The 17,978-nt window shown below is 33.7% G+C and overlaps 1 protein-coding gene across 1 annotated transcript in view; it reads right to left on the bottom strand.

Annotated features, from left to right (window-relative positions):
- Positions 1 to 990: 990 nt before the first annotated feature.
- The window catches only part of LOC147833971 (uncharacterized), a 386,870-nt gene continuing 369,882 nt past the window's right edge, over positions 991 to 17,978 (bottom strand). The window contains exon 4 of the mRNA XM_087281628.1: positions 991 to 1,222. Coding sequence (XP_087137754.1) covers positions 1,101 to 1,222 — 122 coding nt within the window. The 3' untranslated portion in view covers positions 991 to 1,100. The remainder of the gene's footprint in view (positions 1,223 to 17,978) is intronic.

The raw sequence follows: 17,978 nt of genomic DNA, 5'->3' as shown, positions 1-17,978 counted from the left end.
AAAGGCTTCCATTCAACCTTTTATCAAATTACAAAAAAAAAAAAAAAACAGAAAGAAAGCCAAGCAGGTTTTGACGCATGTGCAGCAGTCAGTGTGCTGGCAGGACGCAGTGGTTCCAGAGGTGGAAGGACTGCTGACAAGATTAGTGGCATCATGCTGGCACTGCAGTAAAGAGAGAAGGGGGGCAGGAAGGAGCTTTTCCAGACTGCTGACCAGACCTTATCCGTTGACGGCAGCCGTTTGGTGGGGACGGTGTGGCCCTTCCTTCCCCCTCTAATGGGAAATACAGAGCACGAACGGGAAACACCCAAAGGGGTAACAGGTGCACTTGAAAGAACAGCTACTGTAATATTTTGCTCAAATGCACGCATGATGACGAGTAGAGAACTTTATAACAGCACAACGTGTCATCTTAGCCAAATCACAGCAGCACCATTCAGTCTAACTAAACCCCTCTTTCAGCTTGGAAGAACTCATGCCTATTATTAAAAGTGACACACTGCTGGTAGAATATTTATGCACCTGTTATTTTTTTCTATATTTTTTTCATAAAGAGAACATGCAAACTACACTTTTCAATATTTGTTTTGTTGTACTTACGCAATACATATGTAGATTTCAATTGCATTACACATGAAATTAATTTTTTAAATTTTTTTAATCATATCTATATTGTGAAGATTTAATCTATATTGTGAAATGACATGTTAAATAAATTTGTAACGTATATAACTATAAATACATACATACATATATATATATATATATATATATATATATATATATATATATATATATATATATATATATATATATATATATATATATATATGTATGTATGTATGTATTGCTCAAAGTATTTTCTGAAGTATTGATTTATAAAAAGACACTCAAAATCTAATAATTCCAATAAAGACTATAATAAATAAATAAATACATAAATAAAATGTTCAGATTTGTCATGCTAAAAATCTATGTAAATTAGAATTTAATATTGTCCAAAATAAATATGTATGGTGATAACTACTATTATAGTTCACCACACACACACAAACACAGACACACACACATGCTACAAAATTTGCTAGCAGTGTCTTCCCTTAATTGACCTTATAGGCAGGATTAAGACCCCAGGCCAGACAGCAGGACTGGTGTGTCTGGAACAAACTGTTCATCCATTCACAATCCCCCTTGACAGCGGCCCACTCGGGTCTCCACTCATCTGATGGGAAAATTTACAAAACAAGCGCTTAGTTCAGGAAAGCAGCAGGTGACGGGGCATGATGTACCAACACTCACATGTTGAGTGGCGTGGTCCTGCACATGAGTGGTGCATGCGGGAAATTCACAGTGCTTTTCCAAGAAGAAACTCTGAATGAAAACTCACTCTCTTGGTATAATTTTGTTAACTAAATCTATTATGAATAATTAGTAAATGCAAGACGACAAGGTGACAAGAACAGTAAAAAATGTTTTAAAAGTTGAGGTTTAAATGTTGTTTTATAAAAAACATAATATTTTTTAATCAACCAACCAAATCAATCAATCAATCAATCGATCGATCGATCGATCTATCTATCTATCTATCTATCTATCTATCTATCTATCTATCTATCTATCTATCTATCTATCTATCTATCTATCTATCTATCTATCTATCTATCTATCTATCTATCTATCTATCTATCTATCTATCTATCTATCTATCTATCTATCTATCTATCTATCTATCTATCTATCTATCTATCTATCTATCTATATCTATCTATCTATCTATCTATCTATCTATCTATCTATCTATCTATCTATCTATCTATCTATCTATCTATCTATCTATTTATCTATCTATCTATCTATCTATCTATCTATCTATCTATCTATCTATCTATCTATCTATCTATCTATCTATTCATCCATCCATTCACTCAACCAGAAGAGAGAAAACTATATGTTACAAACCGCTATTAAGGCCACAGATTTCATATTTGGGGTTGCCAGAGAGTTTAAATCCCCCTTCAGAGCTTTTCTGTTATGATAACACTTCATGTTAAGATGTGCTTGTTCCAAATGTTCCATGTACATAAAAAGGGTGTCAAAATTAGCTGTTTCTTCAGTGCGCCGTGATGTAGATGCGGACAATTTGGTATCGGTTAAGTAATAGGTGCTAACCGTGAATTGCATACTGACGTCATTTATACCAATCATAGATGTTTATCAACTTGCTTGACAACGCTCAAAAAGCAAGCGGGAGAATATTTACATTTGTTTATTTGCTTTAAATGCTCATGATGCTCATGTTGTTCTTTGCATGTCCTTGAGTTTTGTTTGATACAATCAAAAATATGTTTTCTTTGAGCAGATAAAATTAAAGATACCGTTCATATCTCTGACTGCATCTATTGTATTACAAATACATTAAAAATATATTTCAAATTATTCATTTTAATACAAGAATTATTAAGCTGTGAAGTAAAATACTAAAATTTGTATAAAAAGTATCATCAATGAACCGTGATGCACTGAGATACCGATTTCGAAATCGATGGCATGATAATCATAACCGAACTGTAAGACCAGTGTAGGTTCACACCTTTAGTATATATTATAGTAATAATGCCTAAAGAGCATTTTAACCATAACTGTATAGTACGTACACGTAATATATCGATATCCTCAGTACTTAAATTAATAATTGCATTATAACAAGGACATCTTAAAATAAAGTGTAACCAAAGATGCTCATTTAAGCCTTTTGACTGCAAAAATATGTTTTTATCATCAACCATACATAAGCTGTACCATGACATCATATACCATGAGTGTTTACAAAGGTATTTTCATGCATCATGTGTATGTAAATTAGGTTTGTTATAGATTGTATCATTATTTGCATGTTGCTTTTACTGACAATGAAAAGAAAGCTTTGCATGCATTTTCTCATAATAATGTTATTAATAAATCAAAAACTAAATAAATAAATAAATAAATAATAATAATAACAATAATAAATATAATAATAATAATAATAATAATAATAATAATAATAGGATGCAAACATCCGTTGCATAAAATATATGATGGATAAGCTGGCGGTTCATTCCAACCCCTGATTAATAAACTGACTATAAGCCAAAAAGAAAATGAATGAATGAATGAATTAATTAATAATAATTTGGTCATTGTGTATGTGTTTATGTGTACTGTATGTGTGTGAATGAGTGTGCATGGATGTTTCCAAGTGATGGGTTGCAGCTAGAAGGCATACACTGCGTAAAACATATACTGGATAAGATCGCGGTTCATTCAGCTGTGGTGACTCCAATTTAATAAAGGAACTAAGTTGAAAAGAAAATTAATAAATGAATGATTGAATGAATAGACAGTTTGCCATGGCAATGTTGTCATCATTAAGTTATAATAATAAGTGGCACAGTGGGTAGCACAATCGCTTCACAGCAAGTAGGTCGCTGGTTCGAGCCCCGGCTGTGTAAGTTGGCATTTCTGTGTGGAATAAAAAAAATGAATAAAAGCTTTGATAGCAGCTGGCTGTAACTTCAATTTATTAAAACCTTTGAAAATCTATACCGCGCATTTATAAAAAAGGATAAAGTCAGCTTTTCTTTTCATGCTGACTTCAATAGGAATACATATTTTTTAGATAATCATTACATGTCTGCCATCTAAAAAAAAAAAAAAAAAATCAATCAATCAATCAATCCTGCTTATAAAAAAGAAAACGGAGACATGTAACACTTTCTTTTTGTCTAGCATTTACTCTCTTTTTTTAATAGCAGGTTGAGCCACCCAGTAAAGCCACAGAGAAACCACAACGATGACATTTTATGTCTCAACAGGTCTTTTCGACTGCATTCCTGCTGCCGAAAGGAGGCTGCAGAGCATTTAACAGGCAATTAAACAGTCACTCATATTATTTATGATCTGACTTCCCTCTGGCCATTTTACACAAACTTCAGTATAAGAATATATGACAAGTGCAATGTGTTGTCTTAGAAACTGAAAGGTGATGAATGGCCGACACCTGAAGCCCCTCTTGGAATAAAATGAAAGTGTCTCTTCAGATCATATCTACACATTACAATGTATATTCATGTACATTTTGTCTCCATTATCCAAGTTCCTCAGATCAATTACAAGTATGTATATGGATATTTAGCCGCTCTGATGGTTTTTGAATTTCCCGTTTCATGCTGTATTGCAATGAATATAAATCTGTAAAATAACAGAAAATCTACCGGCTGCTCATTACCGGGGTCTGTAATTAACATAATCCAGAACATTTTCATACTACAAAAATATCAATTAGATGAAGGTTTCATAAAGCAATTCAAAAGCATAAATAAATAGAAAATACATCAAATTCACCAATTAAAATAAACAGTTAATTAACGGGGGTAGCATGGTGGCGCAGTGGGTAGCCCTGGCGCCGCACAGCAAGAAGGTTGCTGGTTCCAGCACCAACTGGGTAAGTTTGCATTTCTGTGTGGAGTTTGCATGTTCTCCCGTGTTTTAATGGGGTTCCTCCAGGTGCTCCGGTTTCCCTCACAAGTCCAATGACATGCGCTATAGTTAAATTGAGTAAGCTAAATTGCCCGTAGTGCATGTGTTTACGTCCTGGTCCTTTAGGTTGGGGGTTGAGTGTTGAGTTAACGACCCACCTTGTAAAAATTTGATGTTATGAAACACCAACATAGTGCGGATAAATTTTTACTTCGATATAAACGGCCCTGGGAGTAAGTATGTTAATTAACAGATATTTGTTCAAGGGTTTGAATGCATAAGTGATCCTTTGTCAAAGGTTTTTATTTGACTCATTTTTATTTTTTTTTAATTGACATTAATTTATACAACCTGAAAGCAGAATACATGAGCTATTTAAGTATGGTTAACTGTTGCATATGCATTGTTGGAGTGTGACTATAGTTTTTGAAATATAATACAAATATATATTTTCTATATTTTAAAATAGTTGTATGAGATAAAAAATAAAATTCAGGAATCTGAATATGCAAAAAAAAAAAAAAAATTGTAAGAAAGTGACCATTTAAGTTCAATAAAAAAAACAAAAAAAACTAAACACAAATGAAGAGTTCAGATGCAAAAAAGTGCCATCTGAAATTTCCATCAAATATTAACATTTTTCTCAGCCTCCTTTTTTTATGATGTGTTATTTCACTTTAAAGACCATGCAAAGGACTTATATTTTGCAGTGAAAGTGAAATTACTGAACCTACATACAGGAGCCTGATAAAATAGCTTATTTAAGAAGAAAATATCAGATGGCATATAGCGGTTTTTGCATCTTAAATCTTCAGATTATTATTAAATAAATCTGTTTTAATATATTTACATAAGCATGTTTACAAGATATCTGCATGAAACATTTTTCATTTCTCTAAAAATCCACATATATTCCCATGTAAAAAATATAACTGTGCAACATAGGATTGGTCTTGTGTTCCAGGGTCAAATACTGTACATAAATATCAATATTTATGCAATCTGAATTACTGCAGTTGCATCATTTCTGGCCACTTTCGATGTGTTACATAAATAGAGAATTTTTGAATTTCCTGTTTTATGCTGTTATGTACACATTTATTACTAAAATCAACAATAATAAATTCACTGGACCTTTTAGGCGGCATCACAGCACCACGAAACTCAGAAGCATGCTTTAGCAAAGACTAAATCTGGTGCGCACAGTTTTCTAAACATCCGAGACATGCATTCATGACAAAAACTCAATTGGAAGTGTTTTTTTTTTTATATAACAATCAATTCATTCTTTGTTTAGTAGGGGTTGTGGGAAATCTTGCTTTTTTGTATGACTCAAGGCCGCTGTCCTCAATGTTGGACATCATCTGGAACATTCCAGGCAAGCCTAGAAGTTTACTGCTCTCCGATTTCTGCCTGTGGTTTGGCATAGTTGTTCATAAATTACTATCGGAAGTCTGCGCGCTTGTTTTGCTTTAGAGAGTTCATGGAACATTCTGTACCCAATTAAAATGTAAATACTCAAAGATGTAACGTTTTATTTTCACCCTTTTGGCTTCTGTCGGTTTTATGGGAGGTCTAGTTTTGTTTTTAATGACAGAGGATGGTATGCCATAACATCGTGGAAACCTCTAATTAATCCAAGCGTTATGTAACAGCCTCTCTACAGTATATGTAACATGTACTTTTTTTCACCCCAATTTAAGCATTACTGTAATTTAATGTTAAATATAATAGCTACATTTTCATAATCAACATTTTTGGTTTATTTGATTTGTGATCTGCTGTGAAGAAAATATTTAAATATTAAAACTAGATATGTGTAAAATTATTCAACTTTGATCTTGCAAAATAGTTTAAACTGTCACTAATTTGTTGAAGTTTGCTTTTAGATACCGAAGCTTTAACTGTATTCCACTGAAGTAAAATTATGTACATTGCATAAATATGAAAACATAATATATTTTAGCTTGACTCATCCTTAGACCCTACCAGTATAAGCTTGTACTATTCTGAATAATGACTGACACTTTGTATCATGAGCATGTTTTGTATTTTTTCCTCCTTATGATGAACTGCTGAATGTTTTCTTCATAAAATGCTTTTAAATTATGTGAATGCAACATAAAAGTGCTCAGTAGTTACAACTCAAATTTGGGTAAAATATGGACAACCCAGAGAAAGCTTTTATATGTAAAAACAGATTAAAAAATAGAATTTAAATTAAAAGAATTCTATTTTTTTGCGTGTGTGTGTTTATAAACATATTTATATGCCATATACAAAATAATAACAATAAAACAACAACAATAAATAAAACAATCATTTTATACAAATTACATTATATACTCACCGGCCACTTAATTAGGTACACCTGTATAACTGCTCATTATCGCAAGTTTCTAATCAGCCAATCAAATGGTAGCAACTCAGAGCATTTAGGCATGTAGACATAGTCAAGACTATCTGCTGCAGATCAAACTGAGCATCAGGATAGGTAGAAAAAAAAAAGGTGATTTAAGTCACTTTGAACTTGTCATGGTTGTTGGTGTCCGACGGGCTGGTCTGAGCATTTCAGAATTTCAGTTTTGCTGATCTACTTTTATGCTCAACCATATCTAGGCTTAACAGAGAATGGTCTAAAAAAGAGAAAATATCCAGTGAGTGGTTCTGTGAGCTCAAATGCTTTGTTGAGCTGATAGAAAGGCAACAATAACTCTATTAACCACTCTTATAATCAAGGTATGCAGAAGACCATCACTAAATAAACACACACTGTAAAACTGCAGGGTTCCACATAATTCATTCATGTTGTCCCAACACAAATCGATTAAGTTAACTTAAGTCTTTTAACAAATGTATGTGGATTGAACATGAAAATTTTAAGTTGTCCCAATGAAATCTCAAAAATTGTGTTGTTTCAGCTCATTTTACCTAAGTAGTTTAAACAAGTAAAAAAAAAAAAAATTTGAGTGCATTCAACCATGAGGTTGATGGGCTACAGCAGCAGAAGACCACACTGGGTGCCACTCTTGTCAGCTAAGAACAGGAAACTGAGGTTACATTGCAAAAACGGTGCCTGATCTGATGAGTCTCCATTTATGCTGCAACTTTCAGATGGTAGGGTCAGAATTTGGCGTCAACAACATGAAAGCATGGATCCATCCTGAATTGTATCAATGGTTCAGGCTGCTGCTGGTGGTGTAATGGTGTGAGGGATATTTTCTTGGCACACTCCGGGCCCATTAGTACCAATCGAGCATCGTGTCAACGCCACAACCTGAATATTGTTGCTGACCATGTCCATCCCTTTATGACTACAGTGTACCTGCTTCCTGATGGCTACTTCCAGCAGAATAACGCGCCATGTCAAAAAGAGCAAATCATCTTAGACTGGTTTCCTAAACATAAAAATGAGTTCACAGTACTCCAATGGCCTCCACAGTCACCAGTTCTCAATCCAATAGAGCACCTTTGGGATGTGGTGGAACAGGAGATTCGCATCATGGATGTGCAGCCGACAAATCTGCAGCAACTGATTGATGCTATCATGTCAATATGAACCAATTCTCTGAGGAATTTTTCAGTACCTTGTTGAATCTTGTTGAATTTTTCAGTACCTTGTTGTATGCCACAAAAACTTAAGGCAGTTCTGAAGGCAAAGGGGGTCCAACTCGGTACTATAAAGTGGCTGGTGAGTATATATATATATATATATATATATATATATATATATATATATATATATATATATATATATATATATATATATATATATATATATATATATATATATATTCAATTCAATTCAGCTTTATTTGTATAGCGCTTTTACTATGTAGATTGTGTCAAAGCAGCTTCACATAAATGGTCATAGTAACTGGAACAGTGTGGTTCAGTAACTGGAACAGTGTGGTTCAGGTTTTAGTGTTTAAGTTCAGTTCAGTTCAGTTTAGCTCAGTTCAGTGTGATTTAAACATTACTGAGAGTTCAAACACTGAAGAGCCAATTCATCGATGTGTAGCTCTACCAATCCTGAACCATGCGAGGCATGGTTCAGGATTATATATATATATATATATGTATATATATATATATATATATATATATATATATATATATATATATATATATATATATATATATATATATATATATATATATATATATATATATATATATTCAATGCTTAGAAGTTGTTTAAAATGTACATTGTTTTCTTCCCTAATGCTCTTTACTGACACTAATGTCTCCTTGATAAGCATATACTCCTTTAACTTAAAAAAAAAAAAATAATAATAATATCAAAAATGGTTGCCCTGATGGGACTATTGCTACTACTTTAAAAAATACATTTCAACAATCACAAAATTTCTAAATCAATTTTGAAATAGCTTACACATGGAACAATTCTTGAGAAACAAACATTACATACATCTGTTTCACACTGAGCACATAACAGGATACAAACACCACCATAGTGTGCTGCAGTGCAATGGCTGTTTAATTTTACCTCGTTTGCTTTTATACCGCCACAGAAAGCAGAAGTTCATCACATGACTAGAGTAAGATTTTCCCACCCCGCCTAAGATGTGACAGAGATCTTTGAAACGCTTGATGTAACTGTTTTTTAACCACAACTTCCCCAATTTAAGGTGAACTTGCCTTGGTGTCTTGAACTCAATTGGACTATGCCGTTCCTTGTAAAACCCCTGTTTGTAACCACACTTTAAAAAAAAAATCTGTGTTTTTAACTCAACTTTGGGTTGAAAATTAACGAACCCAATTTGGTTACAATTTTCACAGAAGAATTCAACATAACAGTTGGATTTTTTAATATTTGGGCCCATATTGGGACAAAATAATCAAAGCATTTTTAGGAGTGCATGCTGAGAATGATTATTTGAAAGCATGCAGTCAGCATTATCAAACCTTCATTATATCACTGGTTCAATGTGGGTCACTGTGACCATATTGAGAATCATAAAAAACTATCAATATGGTTGTAGGGTCCCACATTAAACCTGTGATATAAAGAAGGTTTTGTTTTGTAGTGCCGTGAGGAAGTCAGAATGGGGAAAAAAAATCTCCTGCAGGACTGTATGGATGATTCAGTTTTCTCCTTAATGGTTGATCTATGGGAAATGGCTATAAAAAGTGCTTTCCACAAAGTCACGGGGTGGTACAGTACATCCGTGCCCTTTGTGTGTTGTGATAAATACACCAAAAATAGTTTGTGGAGTGACAATGACAATTTACAACAGTTGTACACTGTACCAATAAAAGAATAAATAAATAAAAATAAAATAAAATAAATATCAATAAATTAAAAAAATGTTAATTAAATTAAATTAAATTAAATTAAATTAAATTAAATTAAATTAAATTAAATTAAATTAAATTAAATTAAATTAAATTAAATTAAATTTAATTTAATTTAATTTAATTAAATTAAGTGCTCCTGTTTCCCTCACCCAAGTCCAAAGACATGTGTTATAGGTGAATTCGGTGGGCTAAATTGTCCATAGATTATGTGTGAAAAGAAAATGAAAGTAAAGTAAAGTGAAATTAAATTAAATTAAGGCAATATTTTTATTTGTTTACTTTAAAATACAGTGTATCGAGTAAAATAAAATAAAATAAAATAAAGGGCTGCATGGTGGTGCAGTGGGTAGCACGGTTGCCTCACAGCAAAAAAGGTAACTGGTTCGAACCTTGGCTGGGTCAGTTGACGTTTCTGTGCGGAGTTTGAATGTTCTCCCCATGTTTCCTCAGGGTGCTCCGGTTTTCCCCAAGTCCAAAAACATGCGTACAGGTGAATTGGGTTAGCTAAATTGTCCGTAGTTTATGTGTGTGAATGAGTGTTTGTGGATGTTTCCAAGTGATGGGTTGCAGCTGGAAGGGCATGCAGTGCCCTAAAACACATACTAAATAAGTTGGCGGTTCATTCCATTTTGACGACTAAAAATGAAATAAAATAAAATAAAATAAAACAGAGACCTTAGTTGTTTTTTTCTCCAGTGGATAATTATTATTATTTTTTAAATGGAAATCAATGACTTTGAGAGTAAGAAAAAACTCAAATAATACCCATGGGTATTATACAAAAACAAAAATAATACTCATGGGTCCTGATGATACTTTGAAATCTTGAGAGCAAGAAACTGAACTTTTTGTTTAAGATTAAGTGGGACTTGCCAAATCACTTACAAATTATCCCTTTTTTAATATTTTGAGTGTTTTTAATCATTAGTCATTCTAACTAAAGATGAATTGTTTCATCAACATTTGACTTAACAATACTCTCAGCTTATTTATTTAAAAAATAAATAAATAAAATACATATTGCTTTGGCCATTTAACACCTTTAAATTGTGCAATATCTTCTATTTTGTCCTTTCATTTATATCATTTTATTTTTATTTATGACATAAACAATTACATCACGTCACGTCACATCACAAAACAAATCAGTAACACTTTGGTTTAGGTCACAAATTCAAGCTATTTTAACTACTGGCTTATTACCTGTCTATTAATAAAATATTAACTGTTCATTAGTGGTTATATAGAGTCTGATCTTATTCTGCATCCTTAATTCTTCCAAAACCTAAACTCAGCTTCTACATTACTAACCATTATTAAACAGCTAAATAGTAGTTTATTAATCTAGTAGTGTAAGTTAATGGCTTGTTAATACCATGAATTGTGACCTAAACTAAAGTGTTACCAACAAATTCTCTGAGTCTCAAACATTAGTCCTCTTCTTCGTACTCTAACTATATTTGTGTATAGTGCATTTGATAAATAACTAAATCTCTGCTATGTATGTTAATGTTCAGTTTCTTGCAAAGACTAATATTTTGCTTCAAAAGACCTCAATTTATCATCAGGAGTCACGGGTTTTAAACGGATATGCTCACCCTCAGGCCATTTAAGATGTAGGAGACTTTTATCTTATTGAATCGTAATGAATTAAAGACTTTTTTAGCAGAACGTAAGCTCATTGATGATTCCTACAAAATGAGTTGATAGTTGTCAGTTTTAGAGATTAAAAATAAACACATTCACACAAGTCCAAATCAATACACGTGGCTCCTGACAATACACTAAGGTCTTACCTGAAATGATCGGTCTGTACAAGAAGTTGAGCATTATTTATAATATTAACAGCTTTCATCCAGAGCATGCTAAACAGTTGTCAGTGAATGCATAAGTTTAGAAAGCCCTTGTAGGAGCAAACACAAGCTACTTGTTGCTTGATGTTTGTGCGAGTCGGTAAATTTATTAGAATGAATCTTATAATTGTAATCTTAATTTTTTTATAGCAGTTGCCACATCCAAGGCAAGCACAAGAATGAAATATTTTGGCAAGAACCTGCATCCCCAATCTTTTATCACAGTACGTGTAAGTGCATTAAACACTCAAGCAAACATCGTCAAGCGAGTAAACTGAACATGTTGCTGAGGTTGTGGATTTAAGCTATTAATATTGTAAATAACGTTCAATTCTTGCAAATACCTATCGTTTTGCTTCATAAGATCTCATTATATCAACAGGAGCCATAGGCATTGATTTGGACATGTTTGTATGCAGTGTTGGTGAAAGTTACTTTTGAGTATGCATTAAAATATTGAGTTGCTCCCCCTAAAAAAGCAACTAATTGCATTACTCAGTAACATGAAACAAATTCATAACTTAACAAATTAAGTTATGTTAGTTTAGAGTTATTTTTGCGCTACTTTTCCATACCTGATTAATGTTTGTCTTATTCAGTACTTGCAGGTGTTTTTTTTTTTTTTTTTTTTATTACCGTTTTTATAGAGAAGCTCTGCATTTAACATTTTCCTTTAAAAAAAAGTTGGATACAATAATATTTTTAGAACTTTCTGAGCCCAGAGTTAGACATGCTGTATATACAGATTAATGACAGCATGTAAAGTAATGTGTTTTCTACTTTTGTACGTTTTGTATTATTAGTTAAGCAAATTCACTGTCCATTGAGATAAAAACTGACTAACTGAAAAGAGCACGGACATTAAATTACTTATATTAAGGCAAAAACAGATTTTAAACCTTAAATTAATTTTTTTAATAACAAAATAAACAGTAAGATAATAAAAAAATATCCTCAAATAAAAATACATCTTTGAGCTTTATACATTAAATACATTTTTTTTCATGTGGTCTTACCAAATATGTAAATCATTAAAAATCTTACCATATTACAAAATGTAGTCACTTCTACAGTAACGTTAGACAGTAGCTGCATCTCCTCAGCAATAAAAGCAATAACCATTTTTTTTGTTTGTTTAGTCAAATTAATTGTTTTACGTGGAGAATGTGAACTGATGTCAGTCGTTTGTTGTTAAGCTGGAGGTGGGGTGCTTGTGCAGAGCTATGCATCCATTTTTTTTAAAGTCATGTTTTTTGCAGTTGTCAAGTGTTTTACCTACACATAATCTACACTTCACGACATTCCAGTTCTTTTTTTGATGAGTTCAGAATAACAAGAATCCATTGCAAAAATGTAAGTCTTCGGCTTGCCATTGTTTCTGTTTCTGACTTCGGTAGTGATGACTGGCGATTTGCAATTGAATCATTTGTTTTTACTCGAATCTTCTTTTGTGAACCAGTCGAACCAGTTCATTGAATTGAACAATGCTATTGCGAAACTATTGCGTCTGATAAACCGGATACCCCCTCTGACTCTAAATGAACCAATATCATGAGTTATTCAGTTAGAAGAACAGTACACTGACTCATCTGCTGCAAAAAAAAAGAGACCTGATGATGATGAGTGCGAACCGACTGTCTGTTCCTTCACAGCATGCTCTCTCATTGAGGGTGTGATTCAACCTGACTAAAGTTATTTTTATTCTGCAATATATTTTCATTCATTCAATTATTTTCTTTTCAGCTTAGTACCTTTATTAATCTGGGGTCGCAACAGCGAAATATATTTTGTAAAAGCCAATTAAGCAAGGTAAAACGTAATTCGTATAACATTTTTAAAAAAGTAACTCAAATAATACAACTTATTTTTAAAAGTAATGCGTTACTTTACTTAAAGTAAGACCTGTTACTTAAAATGTATTACTCCAGCAACGTTTTCATTATATAAATCACCATGGACATAGATACAACTCAGCTAAAATGTTCTTAAATGTCAACTGAAGAAAAAGGTCACTAACATTATTAACCTTTCAAAAAAAAAAAAAAAAAAAAACCTCAAGAATGGCCTGACTGTTATCAAATTACATTTTCATTTTTGTGTGAGCTATTGCTTTGAATGCAGTAGCTTTTGATTCAAGTTAACTACTGTGTGACAATGCAAACATGCCAATTAATTTGTTGTTGGAAAAAAACAAAACATTTAAATGAAGACATATGCTGAAAATCTGGTCAAGTGAAAAAAATTGTAAAGCAAAAGTAAATAAATTAAACTAAACTCATCTAATATAAAATTAAATTAAAAAGAGACAACTTTAATGATTTGCTTATTTGTTTGCTTTTAAATACTGAGTGGAATAGTGTTCGTCATTTGAACAGACCTTTAGCTTTGTTCTCTGTACAATATGAATGGATATTTGCATAGTTGAGCTCCAAAATCAGCAAGGCCCTTTAACTGATGGCAGCAGGACAACAGACCAAACAGTGGGCTACAATAAATGCTCTGAGTCCCCTAAGACTCACTATTGGAACTACAGTGCCAGCTCCAGCCTCACATGACCCTCAAGTCTGTCTCTAGAAAGCACTGAGTCACAGAATACAAACACACGCATTCAACAGGACATCCTTTGATATCAATGTTTTCCTCCATCCTTAGAACTGGAAAGCTTGGAAGGAGCTATTAAAATCATGTCCTGTGGACTTCAAGGAGACCATATTTTAGTAAACAAAAGATAAGCATGCTGTTTACTGCTGTAAGGATATTAAGCATTTAAACCTTTCCCAAATTGTAAGCTTCAAAACCATAAATGCATCTGAGATGAACATGGATTTGTGCATTTCACAGGGTCTGTATTGAAGTTTAATCATGGCTCAGTGCCAGGTCAGGTTTGAATGCTGCTTGTGACAGAGCGATTCATATCGCTGTTGATGGTAAATAAAGATATTAAAGTACTGTGGCTGCATGTACGTGCTTTACTGTACGTACGTGTCCCTGATGAACTGGAGCTTTTGATTAAGACAAAAGGTGTTGTGTGTATGTGTCAATGCACAATGTATTCACAGCAAAATAAGAACAAAATTGCATAAAACGACAGTTTGACGTAATTCAGTTTATAAAAACAGCCATGATTCAGCACTTTTGATAATGTTCTATTGTTATATTGTGAAAATACTCTTCTCCTTGGTTTTAGATATTATGTATTATCCAAAAATAAACCACAAAATAGACCACAAAATATGTCTCGGGAGGTACGTATTTGTGCAGTTTTTGTTTTTGTGAATCTGCGAGAGGCCGATGTACGCGCTTTTTCGCGTCTTGAAAACCTCACGTGAGCGCTGTTCGCGGCCGCGCTGTTCTTGCATAAAGCCGCCAGAGGTCGCTGTCGAGCAACCGTCTGTCCAACTGACCGAATGATTGACTGGGCAATGGGCCACCCTAGCTCCTCCTCTTCCTTTCCTAAACCCAAATGGTTTTCCAGATTGACCCGCCGGCCCGCCCGCTCGCTTCCCTTCCCTAAACCCAAGCGACGATTTACAAAAGTCGTCCAAAAAAAGAAAAGCCCCCATCTGATTTTGACCGCGTTTTCGGATTTCACCATGGTCTCGCCCTGTTACGAACTCATTCACTTTATTTTTTGCTAACTGTTTTTGTCTTACCTTATTTCTTGAATTGCTCTTCCCCGGTCATTGCCGCCGGCTCCCCGCTCTAGCTCTCCACTCCGCCAATGGACATGACGAGCTAAACGGACAAACTGGTTGCGGCGAGAAAGCCCTCTACAGGGAGGTGAGCTGTCAGCCGGCGAGCGCGAAGAGGAGCGGCGTCACACTACCCTGTAGCGTTCGCTTAAAAAAAACGAAATGCAGCCATGCATACCTCCGGCCACATAAATCGCGGTCTCCAGGAACGTCCACTGGGCTACGCTTCCAAAATGAGCTTGGGTTGAAAACAAAAAAAAGACTTCACGTCATGTTTTTTTTCCAGGGAATAATATTTACAAAGAAACGATAAAATAAAACAGAACAAAAAATGTGAAAAAATAAGTTATGTGTAGAAACAATGCAATGACACATGGAGAAATCACTGAACTACTGAAATGTATTTAATACTTTATAAAAAAGGCTTTTTTTTTAAAGATGTCAGCTTAAAGATGACTTTCATATGGAGAATGAAGTCTCATGAATTGCTCAGGTGTGAGTTTCCTTGGCTTTGTTTTGTATCATTGTCTTGCTGTAATGTCCACCCTGGTTTCAGCTTCAACATCCTGATAATGTTGATGTTGGATTAAAGTATATAATACAAATTTACAATGACGAAGGGCAGAGGATTGCTGAATAACTACTGAGAGATTTCAGCTGCAGTCTGGGCTTTCAGTGCCTTTCTACACCTGTCTTTCTTTATGTGTTCAATACTTTTCTCTCTGTGTTATTTCATTTTATTACGCATAACTTAACTTTTAAACTAATTAGATTTGTTTTCTGTGTATATATGGATTTCTTTGGTTGTTACCAACATCCAAAATTTCAAGACACCTTTAGATATATGAGAAAAAAGGTGACGTGTTCAATACTTATCTCCCTGCTGTAAGTAGTTTGAGTAAGCACCAAAAATATTTTTTGAGTGAATATTGAGTTAGACCTGATCCAATTTAGCTAGGTTTCAATTCAGCACTTTCAAATTGGGTTTCCCCCCTGTGAAAACGTGACAGACTCAATTACCTAAAAATAAAATAAAATAAATAAATCCTCCGCAATGCATGCAATGGAAAAAAAAGTAACACTTTAGCTATAATGGAATTAAACTCAGGAAAAGGAGTGTGCAGGGCAGCTACTGGGAAATCTAAAGAGGAAGCTTTTTGAATCTGTGCAAATGCCAACTACTCTATAATTTATTTATTTTTCCCCTTCTTTTATTAAATACTAACTTACACAACACTGTGAACACGTTGTGTAATAATGCACTTAAGAAAAACACCACTGATGTTTCATATTTCAAAAGCATGCAAACATTTAAAAAAACATTTTGTTCTCATGCAAAAAAAAAAAAAAAAAACTCTTCTCTTGTGCAACAGTGCATGGTAAATAAACACTGATGTAAACGTCTGATAAATTTAAAAGCGTCATAACAAATGTACCGTTCAAATAAGATTGCGTGAGGCGTCAAAGCTGCCCTTTTTCCCTCCTATCCAAGCCAGAAAAAGAGGTTAACGAAAGGTTCCTGCATGACATTACACAACTTTTCATACAGTCTGGACCACATGACCTCTGCTTTAAAGATCACGGTGTACTTTGGAGTGGCACAAGCTTGAGTCTGTCAAAAAAAAAAGCACTGCAAAAACCAGTATGTCTATCCACAAAAACAGCTCTCTTGCATCCTTGCTCTTGGTGCACCAGGCCAAAAGTGAATTCAGAACATACACACGTACCGAAAACAAACTCTTAAGTACACTTAAGCATAGCAGAGTTTAATTATAGTGCATGAAAACGTATCTCTGTCTGCACTGCAAAGTATCTTCCACACATTTATCTCCATTAAGCCCTGAAGAACAAACTGTACGAATTGTTCTGTGCAAATTCGTTTATGCTGAGGTGTGTGCGTAATAAAAATGAGCACATTTGAATGCAGACATGCAACATTATTACCGCAAATTCGTCATTGACTCTTGACATCAAGCAAGTGTCTCGAAAAAAAATGCAAATTAGGGTAAACAGCTAGTTTAAGATTAGCCAGTTGGAGCTTTCAAACTGTCTGACAATATGTAATATGTAAATCTAGGTGACATGCATATTGTGGCTAATTTTATGAAGGAACATTTTGACCAAGCACAGTGTGTTCGTTTTAAAGAGCCATGATAAGAGAGAGATTAGCATGTTAGTTTATAGAGAGGAGATGCTAAATGTTCAATATGTCAAGCTGGTTCATGATTCAGTCAATTATTTAATACAGCATGCTGGTGCAATATTTTTGTTTGTGTAAACAGTTTGAGGCGCCTTCGGCAAAATGCAGTCATGGTAATATTTGACTGGGCAAAGAAAAAAAAATAGTGAACATAATTGGTGTACAGACAACCTTTGACCAGGCTCTCCTGAGCAAAAAAGAAACATTGTAATAAAATAAACATTGTAATATGTACAGCTAACTTTTTTTCTTTTTTCTAAGAGAAAAGAGATAAAAAAACAAACAAACAAAAACACACACACACACACACACACACACACACACACACACACACATCATAGTCACAAAACACACAATAAAAACTAGAGAAGGTATATAACTTTAACCTCAGAG

This window comes from Danio rerio, chromosome 14 (genome assembly GCF_052040795.2).
Source record: "Danio rerio strain M-AB ecotype USA chromosome 14, GRCz13ab, whole genome shotgun sequence".
NCBI lineage: Eukaryota > Metazoa > Chordata > Actinopteri > Cypriniformes > Danionidae > Danio > Danio rerio.
The sequence above is the reverse complement of the archived record's forward strand: the minus strand, read 5'-3'. Positions and strand labels throughout refer to the sequence as shown.